This window comes from Megalops cyprinoides, chromosome 8 (genome assembly GCF_013368585.1).
Source record: "Megalops cyprinoides isolate fMegCyp1 chromosome 8, fMegCyp1.pri, whole genome shotgun sequence".
Lineage (NCBI taxonomy): Eukaryota > Metazoa > Chordata > Actinopteri > Elopiformes > Megalopidae > Megalops > Megalops cyprinoides.
The window spans coordinates 6,555,353-6,569,093 of record NC_050590.1 but is presented as its reverse complement, the minus strand read 5'-3'; the positions used below and the strand labels follow the sequence as shown (position 1 = coordinate 6,569,093).

Sequence of the window (13,741 nt, the reverse complement as noted above, 5' to 3'; positions counted from 1 at the left end):
CCCATTGCTTTCAAAAGTCATCCGACAGCCTCGGACGTGTGAAATATGCGATCCTCAGCACCTGATTAAACATACCAATCATTAGTACGGCATATTTCAGTGACATTATTCGTAGGGTTTATATATGGTTTTGTACCCGGAACCCCGAGTGTTGCTGCCCCTCTCCACGTGACACACCAAGGGGGCTGAGCACCCAGGCTCAGGGTATAGCCGTGCTACACAGAAACCCGATCTCTTCGTCCTCCTCTATTTTCCTTCCTCTTAGAGCACTAATGCCTCTCTCAAGCTCTTTGTCTTCCAATAAATCTGAAGGCTTCTGAATCCTAAAACCCGGCCCCCCCGGGGGGGGCCTCTTTGGGCAGAGTTTGCGGTGAACCTACGCGGAATCAAGTGAGTTACAGTTATTAAAAACAGCGAGGCCCAGCAAAAGGCGCATGGATTATCGAGGAGGGACCAGGAGAATGGGTCTAAGTATGTTGTGCTGCTCTGAGGGAATGCTGGTGAAGGTGGATATGATGGTAGTAAATAAGTGAGAGGTGTGACGGGTGAGGAAAGAGGGCAAGCTGGGGGGGGGGGGGGGGGCAGGGTGACGATTTACTGTATGCAGGAGACACATGGAGGTGATTACTGGCTGGGTCAGTCTCCAGACCCACAGCTGCAGGGACACATGGTGCTGATCCGCAGACGTGGGAGCCCCCCCCCCCCCGCCACATCACCATAGTAACCGACATCCCCAATACGCCCCACCACCACCCACCCCCCAGACCGCTATCACACCATCTGCACAATACCCCCGTTCCTCCTCTCCTGTCACACCGCCCAAAGTAACCCACACCCCCCCACCAGGCACAACTCTGCAGAAGCAATAAATTCATCTCCGCTGTTTAAATGCGGTCAATCGGCAGCACTTGCAGAGTCAATTTCTCACCAGGAACCGACACTCTGGGGACCAAATCAGCCCCATTTGTAAGATGAGCGGTTGATTCGAGTCGTTAAAGGTTGAACGAGGGCCAGACTCTCGGGATCTTTTTTTTTTTTTTTTTTGCACAGGGTTCTTTAAGCGTGATACGAGGTCAGGACCCGCACCGAACCCATGCTGCTGCCAGTTATCTTCAACATAAACATGAACAGCGTCCCTGCCTTGCGAACCCATGGGACTGAGCAGAAGCCACATTTTCAATGAGAAGCCACAAAAATCTGCCCCCGCCGATTGACCCGGAATAACTGAAAATCTGCCGCCACTGACTGACCTAGAATAACTTTCAAAACTCAGAAACAAAAATACATTCAGCACCAAACAGTTTATACTAGAAATGAGTGCCCTACATAACTCGGAGCATTGCTTTATTGATTTGTGATTTAGAATATTGTGTGTTCATTTGGCACTAAAGGGAGTTTACCAGGAGCACGCTTCATAAAACGAATCGTGACGGCTCTGCGGGGAAAATAATCCAAGGTCAGTGTTTGGCTGGAAGTACCTTTCATTTAAATCATGCAGTCTAAATCTAAATCTTAAGGACTTTACTTGCTGTATGCTTGGTTCATTCTGCTGAACGCTTGAGTCTTGAGTATATTTCCAAATATCTACTGGAATTTTTCCTCCACAAAAACAAAACCCTGCGATCAATTTCCAGCTTCAGTTAGATGTAAATGTTACACGACGCCTGAGAGGTAAACTCCTGAAAAGTTCCAGGGGGCAGGGTCCCGGTTTCCCCTTTTTCAATCCCACCTGCCCGGCGGAAGACTGCAGCACACACGAGAGCTGTGCGAGAGGCAGGAGACGCTCGCTCTGTTCTAGTGAATTTCCATTCCTCTCCGAGCCAGAGCACACAGCGGAGACGGCGGAGGTGCCCACATTCTGCACTGTGATGACTTCCAAGGCTGTCACGCCGAACAGGGAACCGGGCTACAGCAGCTCACCCTCCCTGCGGGCCCATGCGTACGCTCACACGGCCCTGTAGTGCATGATCATTGTGGTCGGGGTGGGGAAGGGGGGGGGGGGGGGTATGCAGAGTTTGCATTCCTCTGAAACGGCATGCGAACCAGCAGCCATGCATGTCTCTGCTCTGTCAGGACTGAATGCATAACTTTGCAAAAATGATACTTCACCCCGAAATTCCTATTCGCCCTGCGGGCATCCATCAGGAATTTCTGAAAATAATGAGAGTGGAGGGCAGGAAATAAATGCTACCACTCCCTTTTGTTGTTTCCACTCTGTGGCTTAGCATTAGTAATGCATGCGTATTAGCATGGAGATACAGCCACATCCCCTTAGATGGCTGCATGTGTGTGTGTGCATATGTATCAGTGTGCATGTGTCAGTGTGTGTGTGTGTGTGTGTGTGTGTACGTGCACATGCATACATGCGTGAGTATTTTGCTAACTGTCTGTGTTGCTGTGCAGTTGTGACTGCATCCCTGTGGGCATAGTTAGGGGAGTTCATTCCTCGCACTTTTACATCTGTGTGTTTTATGAGTTCAGAGACGTATCTGACATGTTTGATACTACAGAGAGATGTGTCTAATGAGCATAGATTGTTTTCGTCTTGATGATCAGCAGCGGAAAGCGTTGGCTGGCATGTGATCGTCAAGCTATTCCTCAGCTCTCTGCAGGTTATTGCTGGCTTCTCTCTGTAAGCCTGCAGTACATCAGGGCTGTGTTGTTGTTGGAGGCAGCGGAAAGCCAGCTCAGCGCTGGATGTAGCGTGTCAACAGGATGACTACACCCTGCCGGGGGCTCCACTCAGTCCTCCACTTTCCCAGCATCCCATATGCTCATTTAAAGCAGTCACATTTTCTCAGTATTAGTATCTGTGGTAGGTAGGTGAAACATTTGCGTTTGGCCCATGTTCAGGCGTGTGAGTCAGGCTGTGTTGGTATAAAGATATGTTTTCCTTTCCTCACCTGCCACAGGTGTCCTTCCGCCTGGAGTTTGAGTTCAGCCGCTCCACGTTCCTGGACCATGTGAGGGTTGTCCTCGAGACCAGCAGGTGAGAGGGCCCTCACCGGGGCCTGAAAGCACCTCATTAGCACTGATTAAAACCCCATGGAGCAGACTAATACCACATCTTCTCTAAGGGGGCACCTGAAGATAGAGCAAGATTTAGCATGTGACCGTGTGACAAGGGGAATATTCTGCGAGCGAAGGGAATATTCATAGCAATATTATTTCTAAAGTCTCGGACCCACTTTTAAATATCTGTGCTGTGTGTGGTGCAGTGATGGGGAGGACATGGAACCAGACGACAACTCCAACGACATTTTTCATCAGCTGAAATACGAAGCCGACCTCCTTTTCACAAGGTGCGGTGCTCTTCATTCTTATGCGTATCCTTCTGAATGATCAGCCGAGATCCTCCGGCCGGCCGAATCCTGCCAAATCCAATTTGTGAATGTAGAACCAGAACACTTTACGCATTACCCATTGTCCTCCTCCCCACCAGGGACTCCAACCCCTCCCGCCATGAGATCAAAGCAGACACCGTGGAAAAGCCTGGTACTATTGGCCCTCCTTTCAACTTCACCTTCCGAGTGAGTGCCGGCATCCTCGTTCACCAAAGTCAGGACGCACTACCCCGTATAGCTGTATCCGCTATGCACTGTGTTGCTGACATTAAGATTTTGAATGTGGTACTTTTGTAGCCGTGTTTACACCATTATAGGAAATGATAGGAAACTATTCATTACAGCATTGTGTGTGTGTGTCTCTTCCCGTTTGATGGCGCAGATCCAGAACCTGGGCTTTTTCCCTGTGAAGGACTTGAGGCTGAATATTGCAATCCCCCAAGTGACGAAGGGTGGCAACCAGCTCTTGCACATTACAGACTTCTACATTGATCAGGTGAGGACACCCCACAGACCAAAGAAATGCCTTGACATTATAATTACGGTGGAAATAATCAGAAATGAACTGATCTGTGCGCACTCTGCTCTGCTGTTGTGCTCTTGCGTTTTAGCAGCTTCTAACAAACCACACGTAATCATAATGCAGCAGCTCCAACGTTGCGCGTTGCCTGTCGGACTGACCGGACTCCTGTCACCAATTAAGATTTCATCATTTCTGTGTCATGACTTTGGTTTTGGGTGACTGGGCAGTGGTGCACTCCGAGTCTGAAAGTGATTTGCTGCCTCATGGTTCTGGCACCATCACAGGTGTTCTGTCACTGAGCGACAGCGTGCCCTGTGTCCCTGACAACGCTTTGGTTTTTAGACAGACAGCTCTCGCTGCGCCCCACCGAAGCACATTTTCCAGAGGCGGGTGTCTCCGGAGGACCTGTCCCACGTCCCACAGCTGGTAAACTCCTGTCTGTGTGCACCCCCCCCCCCCCCCCCGCCCCCCCCCGGGTGTTTTTTATCAGATAAATTCAAATCCAAACAAGCTTTATTGGCATGACCACACAGATGTACAGTATTGCCAAAGCAATTTTCGCCCAAGTACGCAAACAAAATGACAATTAACCAAAAATATGCACACACACGCACATACAGAAACACACATACATACAAATTTATGTATACATATATTTACATACATTTATCTAACATTCGTCTATCTACCTAACTGCCATTCTGTCCAACTATATTTGTGTGTATGTGTGTGTGATTATATTGAAAATTTAATTATTGATTGACAGCTCACTTAACCAGATTCCCTCTTATTAATTGTAGCTGTTCAAAGTTCTGAAACAGACGGCCATGTTTCCTTTTCCTGGATCCCCAGCTAAGGCGTGTTGTGTGTCCTCTTCCTGCAGAATCCCTCCAACTCCATGACCGTTCCCATCCAGTGCAGCGTCAGCCTGCCAGCCTACAGGGAGATCAGCGTGAGGATCACCGGTTTCCTCCACCTCCAGGCCCTGCACGCGGTGAGTATCCGGCACAGCTGACCCGCCCGCTGCAGCTGCTGCCAGTCTTAGACCCTCCCAGTCTCAGGTAGTGGCATTTAAGCCCTGTGTGTGTCACACCTTTGTCTCTCACCTCAATCTTGGCAGGTGAAGTTTAAGACCCTGGACCTGGTGACCACCGCCTCGATAGAGCTGGATCCCTCCAGCCCCATGTTTCTGAACGAGGAGAGGCCAGTGAGACGCGTGAGTTTACCGGCTCTACGGCCGCTGCCCCAAAGTCAGATTCCAGCACTCCAACAGTTTCACTGGTCAGATTTATTTCGCCTTTACCTTGATAGGCTGCTCTCAATTTCATGGTAAAGCCTGGTATCAGGGTACACAGCGAATACAGCTGAGCTTACGGACCAAAAGGACCAGCAGAGCATTGGGACATTGCATTTGTTCGGCTATAGGGTTGTGCTGCCACCTGCTGGCAGGTAGTTGCATAGCACTCAGTCTGAGACACGGATGTCAGCGCTAGGAGACTGTTAGTCTCTGGTGCAGCGTGCTCCTTTTGGCTGAAAACCAGAGGAGCAGGCAGCACAAACTCTGTTGGAAAATAAACGCTCAGCAGATGTAAAATGCATCACTTGCGATATGGAATCTCTGAAAAGCTGTGAAAACGCCATACTAAGAGGCTCCAAATGTTGTTGAGAAAGATTCATATATTTTTTTCCCTCTAGAGAATAAAATGTTCAGCTTAATTTGATTCCTGGCTTTCAGACCTCCATTGCCTCTCGCTAGCTGTGCACTCACATCCAGATAGTGTCATATCATTTCGAGTAAACTGTTCTCTGGTGCAAAGAATAGACTACTGTATGCCAAATACCAAGAGTACAAAATGGTACCGCTGTCGAATTCGTGAAGCGTAGATAGATGGGTAACCGTCACGGCCGAAGGAGAGCAGATGGTCTGCGTCCATGTCCCATGTCTTGTGTTGTGTTTAATTTCCCCAGATAATCCTGGAGATTAGAAAAGAGGAAGATTACAGGATTCCCATTTGGATTATTATTGGGAGTACACTGGGCGGGCTGCTGCTGCTGGCTCTGCTGATCCTGGCTCTGTGGAAGGTAAGCTGGACCTCCACTGCCGCAAGCCGCAAAACCCCACCTCAGCTCATCGCTGTAAATATTATTACATCTTCGATTGGCCACCACAGACAATCCGCCGTCACTTAAAACCGTCTCGCGGGGGGGGGGGGGGGGGGACTTTGCTCCTTTCTACTCCCGTTGCAGCGGAGTTTACGTTTTCCAGCTGTGGCTGTCTCATGCCATACCGTGCGGTTTTCCCCGTTCTGCTCTGAACTACACGGCATTACGATCCGGTTGGCTTCATTCTGCTCCACTATACCATCCTGCACAGTCAGTCTCTCCATTCCTATCCAAAGAACAATACTGCACGCCATCACTGCTGACTTAATTCTGCTCCATTACACCATACTGCAGATGCGTTATTCTTCTCCACTGAGCAAGGCTATGTTGCCACACTGTTGCTAACTGCTGCTCTGACCTATCACTGAGTTCCTCCACTCTGCTTCACTGCACTGCACTTTATTTCCATATCTGTTGTGTCTCGACTGTCAGTCTCCGTAGTCAAGTACTTCCTTACATAACATTACATTATTGGCATTCTAGCAGATACTCTTATCCATAGCCACTTACATAGGTTGCAATTTACATGTTATCCACTTATGCAGCTGGATATTTACTAAGGCGATTCTGGCTTAAGTACCTTGCACTGGGGTACAACAGCAGTGCCCCTGTGGGGAATCGAACCCGCAACTTTTCGGTTACGAATCCTGCTCCTTACCACTATGCTACACTGCCTTCATCAGCCTGTGCTTTACAGTGCAGATTCATCATACAGCCCTCTCACAGACTCTGGTAGACACTACACCGGTGTATCCCAAATACCCCTGCTAGACTGTGACTGCTTCGCAAGGGTTTCATCAGACTGCTGTCTGTTGGACGAGGGTCGATTTCCCACTGGGGCACTGCTGCTGTACCCTTGGGCAAGGTACTTAACCGACAGTTGCCTTGGTAAATATCCAGCTGTATAAATGGATAACATCGTAAAAAAAAAAAAAAAACAACTGTAACCATGTAAGTCGCTCTGGATAAGAGTGTCTGCTAAAAGCAGATGATGTCATGTAACACAGTGTAACTGTTCCCCCACCCTCATTGTTCTCCCCTCTCCCAGTTGGGGTTCTTCCAGAGGCAGAAGCGCCGGGAGGAGGTGGAGCAGGAGGCGAACGGGAAGGTGGCAGAGGAGCGGTAACGCAGGACACTGCGCAGGTGTGAGCTGACCCAAGCACTCAGGGACCATCGCAAAAGGCAGAGCCCACCAAAAAAGGGGCTCTGGACAGTCGGAGAGATTACTGCTCTGTGCACCAGGGAACCTATACCCTCTACAATGATTCACAGCCAATCAAGTCCAGCCTCTGCGCTGCTGAGCCCGCCTAACTCAACACCTCAGGACCAATCGGCGCCCAACTTCAGTAGACCTTTGCTGAGGTTCATTCACCTGACATCTCATAGCTGAATGTGGCAGAATATTTAAAATCTGTCATGGTACTTCTATCATTCAGAAGCCTTATACTCTACCTGGTGTGTCAGAAAGCTGTTACCATGGTAACAGCCACCCTTATCATCATGCAAAACATCTTTTGCAAATTTGAATCATTGGCTTTTTTTTCATTCTTCATTTTAAAAGCATAAAAGGAAAACACGACGAAAACCGCATCACCTCAAAACATAAAAGCACATCCTAAAACCACAAGAGGGATTTGAATAAAGAAACAGCAATAAAAACAGCACCGTTACTCCCAGCCCCACCCTGTTTTCCTGGCAAATAATGGGTTTTTTGGAAGAAAAGGATGCACAGACAGCCAGAGTTATCTCCACTTCAGTGTCTGTGGAAAGCAGCAGTGGAACACTGAAGTCAGGCAATGGAATAGACATCTTGGGTCCTTCAGCAGTTACAGCCATTGATAGCTTCTCCAGCACAAAGGAGGCTTTGTGACATTTTGGACAGTATCACCATCATTAACCCCCAAGAAACTGGCATCCTGACCTAGTCTGTGTAGTGACCTATAGTTTTCTGTTGGCAAAGAAATGTTTAATACTTTAATTGTGGATTTTCAAAGATCTCCAACTTAATGTTTTTTTTTAAGAACTTCAATCACACTTAATGTTAATGCACTTTTGTTTTATAAAGACAAACTTGAATGTTGTAAATAGTCCAGTTTATACCTTTTATACTTAATGTTATCATTGTGTTGTACTCCCACAAGGATTGTGGCATTACCCTGTAACTATAGCAGTGTGGCAATACTAGTTTATTTTCTGTATTAGACATTTTGTTCTCTTGACATGCTTTGCACCTGAACAAGTAGCCTTGATGAAAGGGTATGCACATTGTACAGTTCGTTCTGTCATTAAGTACTGCTCCTTCTGGATGTGTTGAAGGTGGACTGACCTGGGGTTTCCAGAAGACTGTAGATAGCAGGAGTACTTTAGGAAGTGTCATTTCAAAGTCTTGTGCAGTCAACACCTAACAGTGTACGCCTGGTATCTCACGCCTTTGATCTTCATCTTGCTCTTGCAAGAAGTGTAAATATGTTTATGACTCTGAATAAAAAAAAATGTTAAAGCCTTTAGTTACTGAGCAACTGGGAGTGAAGCCCATTCTTGAAATTAACAAACCGCAGTCCCGCACCATCCCAGCAACACCGATAACTCTGATTATGATGTTACTGCCTGAAGTATGGCATGGTTTTAACTGGCACCAGACACTGTCTGTTTTTTGTGACGAGTGCTTCATGAACTTGCAGTGCAAGCTATACTCTGTAACTGTTAGCAATGTAGAGCACACCTGTAAACGAACTCAATAGCCACATGGGTTATAATGCTGCCTGAGGTGAACCCCAAAATCACAGGCAACGTAAATAAGCAACTAATTGAATGTTATTTTGTTAACTTAGAGATAAAAATGCAGATGGCATTGACTCAGAGACAGGCTTCATGTTGCTGGGATGAGCAGATATGTGCAAGGGACACTTGAGAGAAATATTACACTAACTAAATGTTTAAAGCAGAGCCTTTTTTCTGGCCATGAAACCAAGATCAAAGCCATATAAGCCAAAGCCTTACAAAAGCATTACCACCATTAAAATTCATCACATTTCCTCCAGAATATGTCAAAAAATAAAAGGTATGAAAGAGATGTGGAAACAACTTTCAATTTCTATGTTTCCATGGTAATCTCTGACAGCTCATTTCTTGAAGAAAAAAAAAAATCAAACTATGAACAGATAGTAGTTACATGGATGAAAACGAATGAGACCGAGTCCTCTATAAACCCCCACAGCCAGGCCAGAGCTCCACAGATGCAGACCCCAAATGCCTGCCCACTTAAGAGACAGGGTGGTGTACAGCAGACTGTGCCCATCCCAATGCCCAGTTGCTCTTGCGTTCCTTCCAACTTAAGACCAACAGCCACCTGAGAAACCAGAAGAGGTGGTCTTAAAAAGTCAATTGTGTTTATGGAAATCGTGTATTAAACAGAAGAGGAATGAGTACAATACTATATTCATGAGATACATGAATAAAGTATTACATAAAGAGTGCATTACATAAAGAGTATCTCCTGAATGATGCACAGGTCCTGCCCCATAGACCGGGCTGGCTGCGCTCCCAGAGGCTGGGCAATGAGCCCAGCACACTCCCCGCCTCACCAAGCTCCGCATCTCAGACAAACACGCACCATTTCAGGGTATCCTTTATTCTGCCATTAACACAACAGGTCTGAACAACTGAAACAGGCATGAGAGCATTAAACAAAAGAAGCTAAATCACAAATCGAAAGGAACTGCTCTCTGCTCTCTTTTTCGATTTTTTTTTTTCTTTTCATAATTTTATCAGCCCTGGAACAAATATTGCATAATTGTTACCCATGTCAGGCTGGGTTTGGTCAGGTGTTAAAGCTCTGTTATATACATTTCTTATGTACATTTCTTATATACATTTCTTTGGGATTCACTTCAAAAGTACAATCACAATACACCCCCCCCTCCTCCCCGACTCTTAAGTAGGCATCAAGGCAAATGACAATTTGCTGAGAAGGACATGCCATTCTAAAGTGCTGGTACTTAAACTTAGAATACAAACCAAAAAGTAACACATAGCCATGTTAAAACAAAAATTAAAAACAACCAAACATTCACATTTCATTCTTATCAATTTCAATAATTTAACAATATTTGTTTTATTAACAAATGTTATGCCCAGCACCATTGGATTAATTGGAAGAAAAACTGAAAAACAACAACAACAACAACAACAACAACAACAAAAGTTCAAAGTTCGCTGTGTTAGTGGAGCTCCACAAACTCCTCCAGGGACTTGGGGACCTGCTTGCGGTAGGCAATCTGGTGCTTCCGCACAGCGCGCGCCGCCAGGCACTTGAGGCTCATCTTCATCCGCGTCTTGAGCAGGATCTCCGAGACGCCGGTGGTGCTCTTGTCCAGCGGCGTCTTCTTCTGCTTGTTGGTCATGTCCATGTGCGCGCCCGCCTCCACCAGGCTGACGATGACGGCGTGCAGGGTGAGGAAGTCGCTGACGGGCCGGTTGTACTGCGCGATGATGTGGAGAGGGCTGTTGCCCTCCCGGTCCACGGCGTTGACCCGGGCACCACAGTCCAGAAGCAGCTTGGTGACCTGGGCGTTGGGGAACCTGCACACACCGTTGGTGTGGAAGTCGTCGTCTGGGCTGGTGCTGACGGCAAGATGCAGCAGGGACGAGCCGTCCTGGATGCGCGGGTCCTGCCGCAGCAGCTTGTAGATCAGCTTGTTGACACGGGTGCGCCCCTCCTCGTTGCACTGCATCTTGGTGGAGACGGCCACCAGGTAGAGCAAGGTGAAGAGGTTGAAGTCGTAGTTGCCCACAGCGATATGCAGGTCCAGACCCTGCGCGCCGGCCGCCCGCCCCGCGCAGCGCTCGATCTCCGCCACGCTGTGCCGCAGCACGGTCTCCACGTCGCGGGCCCGCACCGGCACGCTCAGCTGGATCATCTTGGTGAAGACCTGAGCGAAGCGCAGCAGGTCATTGTGCGCGCTGTGGTTCCCCCTCTGCCGCAAAGCCAGGGCGTGCAGCCACAGCTCGATGCAGCGGTCGAACTCCAAGCTGTCAGCAAAGATGGTGCCGCAGTGGACGATGTTGGGCGCGATGTCGAAGCCGCTGGAGCCCAGGATCCTCTCGCGCACAATCAGGCCCTCCATCCGCATGGCGATGCTGTCCTGCCGGATCGCAGTCAGCTCCTCCTGCGTGCAGCACTCCTCCCGCCCGCCGTACGCCTCGATGGGGGGCAGCACCTCCTTGGCGAGCACATCGTCAGGGTCGCAGTACCGCTCCACCATGCCCAGGTCCAGGTAGAGGTAGGCCTTGGCGAGGTCGTAGTTGTCGCGGTCGGTGGCCAGTGAGGCACCCAGCAGCTCCACGGCCTCCACCCGACTCCTGACATCACAGTCCGTGTTGGTGAGGAACAGCTCCACCACCTCCACCTTGCAGTTCTCCGCCGCCACCTGCAGGGGTGTCAGCCCGTCGCCGTTGGTCGTCATGGAAGCGTGGCAGTGCATCAGCTCGTCGACGACGTACAGGTGCCCGCCCTTGGCAGCGAAGTGCAGGGCGGTGCCCCCGCAGTCCGCCCTGGCGTCCGGGTTGGCCCCCTTGTGCAGCAGGAAGCTCACCACGTCCGTGTAGCCCTTGAGGGCGGCCACCATCAGGCAGGTGTTGTTGTAATCGTCAACGAGGCTGATGTCGGCATGGTGCTCCACCAGGTACTGCACGATGTCCATGTCGCCGTTGAAGCAGGCGGCCAGCAGAGGGGTGGATTTGGTGAGAGTTGTGTGATTCACGTTGGCCTTGTGTAGCACAAGCAGGCGGACAACCTCGAAGTGCCCCGCCCTAGCTGCACACCACAAGGCTGTAGCACCTTCAAATACATACCTGGGGAGGGACAGAAGCGTTACTACACTGAAACAGCAAAGGATTCCCATCATGAACAATAAGACAAAACAAGACCTTAAGTAGTTGCACATGGGATTATTTTCCTTTTTGTTTTGTTCCATTTACAAGTTGCATTGGTAAATTATAAATTATAATTATACTCATATTAGAGGTAAACTGAAGAGCCTTTTCAATATCGACAGAATGACACTAGAGTATTGTATGTACTGTGGGGTACAGCAAAGCAAATATCTCTAAATCTATGCAAATGCATGCTAAGCGACATAGTTTGTCAATACAATTATTGAATTAAGGGGGGAAAGAGGAACAAAGTTACAGTGACACTTACCCATCGAAAATGACGGTTCCGGTTTGCTCGGTGTCCACACGATAGTGCTCGAGAAGTAACTTCACAACTGTTTCATGTCCGTTTTGGGCGGCAATGAGAAGGGGAGTTAAGCGTTGGAGGGGTTGGTGGGTCACATAGCTTAGCAAATAACGGGTTTCGGAGACCGAGCGGTTCAGCAGCAGGGCCACTAGTGTAAGAGCGCGGCCCTCGCAAGCCGCCTTGTAAACGTACCCGGCCAGCAACTCCATCCAGGCCCACCCAGTAGTTGCACCTCCGTCTTCGATAGAAACGCCCACAACCCTGGCCACAACGTAGCTTGTCTCCCATTAAAGGATCAGCACAAGCTCCGATGCACATACGAAACTATACTGCTGGATTTTTGGGGGAAGAAGCTAGCATTCCATTTTCTTTTGCAACCAATGATGCAAAACGTAATACCTTACCAAAAAAATGCCTTAAACAAGATCACATAAATGGTTAATTACCCCAGCAGAGAAAGCTGAGCTTGTCGTCTCTTTTCAGTAAGTTAACTAACCGTTCAAAGTAAATCTACAGGCACCTATCGTTACCTGAAGCAAACGGACAGTGACTGCAGTATTCTGGGTTCATTCACCAGCGGGGTTTTCTTCGCGCGAATGCCGTTGTCAGCGTTTGGTTAAGCACAGTATATCAGCTGAAGGTTCCCTGTTAGCCTGCTCTCTAATTGGGAATGTTTTACTTAGTCAGTGACTACAAGATAATCATTCACCTCTACTACTGTGCCCAGGATAACGTTCAGCAACCATTGTGCGTATGAGAAATACGTCCGACTAGAAAATGGTGCTCAACCAACTGGTCCGGGACACAGTCGACCTTTATAAAAGTTGGCAAACAAATTTGAGGCGTGGTTAATAACTATCGATTATTAGTGTAACAGGTGAATAATAATGTTGAAGTGTCATATTACAGCACTGCCCTGTCCTAGCCTTATATTATATTGAATGTAAAAATGGATGCGTGTATAACAGATAATTGACAAATTTCAGGGTCCAGGTTCGTATTTTGTGTACAGGTGTGTATGTGCCCACCCACCAAGGGCTACTTTGATATTTATGCATAGTCTAAATATTTGCAGTCTGACGCTGCCGTTTGATTCACATTACACAGTTCTCTCCTTCATTCATGTTTTCTGAATTGTGTGTTATCAAATATTTTAATACCTAAATCATGACTAATCTAGACAGGTGAGAGGTTAGGCTAAATAAATGTTCCGTGTAGCCTATGCCAAACGTTAGCTTTTTTAGTTGATTGGCACGTATCAGGGAGTCAATTTCTCAATTAGTGCGTTTTGTTAATAATAATAATAATAATAATAATAATAATAATAATAATAATAATAAGCTAGGTTAGTTGGCGTTGACGCTTAATATAGCCTATGTCCATCAGCTGTCCACTGCGCCCACCTCTGTTTAATTTCCTGCCGCAGAAAGTGGGTGAAAAGAGATTAAAGGTTTATCTGCAAACCGCAAA

At 47.9% G+C, this 13,741-nt stretch overlaps 2 protein-coding genes across 2 annotated transcripts in view; one reads left to right on the top strand and one right to left on the bottom strand.

The window, feature by feature from the left end:
* The window catches only part of itga11b (integrin, alpha 11b), a 50,278-nt gene extending 42,916 nt beyond the window's left edge, over window positions 1-7,362 (top strand). Inside the window, exons 22-30 of the mRNA XM_036535116.1 lie at window positions 2,913-2,989; window positions 3,219-3,302; window positions 3,443-3,530; window positions 3,727-3,840; window positions 4,210-4,293; window positions 4,751-4,861; window positions 4,988-5,083; window positions 5,836-5,949; window positions 7,079-7,362. Of these exons, the coding sequence (XP_036391009.1) occupies window positions 2,913-2,989; window positions 3,219-3,302; window positions 3,443-3,530; window positions 3,727-3,840; window positions 4,210-4,293; window positions 4,751-4,861; window positions 4,988-5,083; window positions 5,836-5,949; window positions 7,079-7,156 (846 nt within the window). The 3' untranslated portion in view covers window positions 7,157-7,362. The remainder of the gene's footprint in view (window positions 1-2,912; window positions 2,990-3,218; window positions 3,303-3,442; window positions 3,531-3,726; window positions 3,841-4,209; window positions 4,294-4,750; window positions 4,862-4,987; window positions 5,084-5,835; window positions 5,950-7,078) is intronic.
* Window positions 7,363-10,169: 2,807 nt separating this feature from the next.
* Window positions 10,170-12,791, bottom strand: fem1b (fem-1 homolog b). Its single transcript, XM_036535674.1, has 2 exons — window positions 12,233-12,791; window positions 10,170-11,883 (listed from the first exon to the last, which is right to left on the bottom strand). Exons 1-2 carry the CDS (start codon window positions 12,478-12,480, stop codon window positions 10,251-10,253), a joined length of 1,881 nt encoding a protein of 626 aa, XP_036391567.1. The 5' UTR covers window positions 12,481-12,791; the 3' UTR covers window positions 10,170-10,250.
* Window positions 12,792-13,741: the final 950 nt, after the last annotated feature.

Coding starts and splice junctions, on each gene's coding strand:
- fem1b (XM_036535674.1), bottom strand. CDS start 12,480: ATGGAGTTGCTGGCCGGGTACGTTTACAAGGCGGCTTGCGAGGGCCGC. Junction 11,884..12,232: donor GGAACCGTCATTTTCGATGG/GTAAGTGTCACT, acceptor GTCCCTCCCCAG/GTATGTATTTGAAGGTGCTA.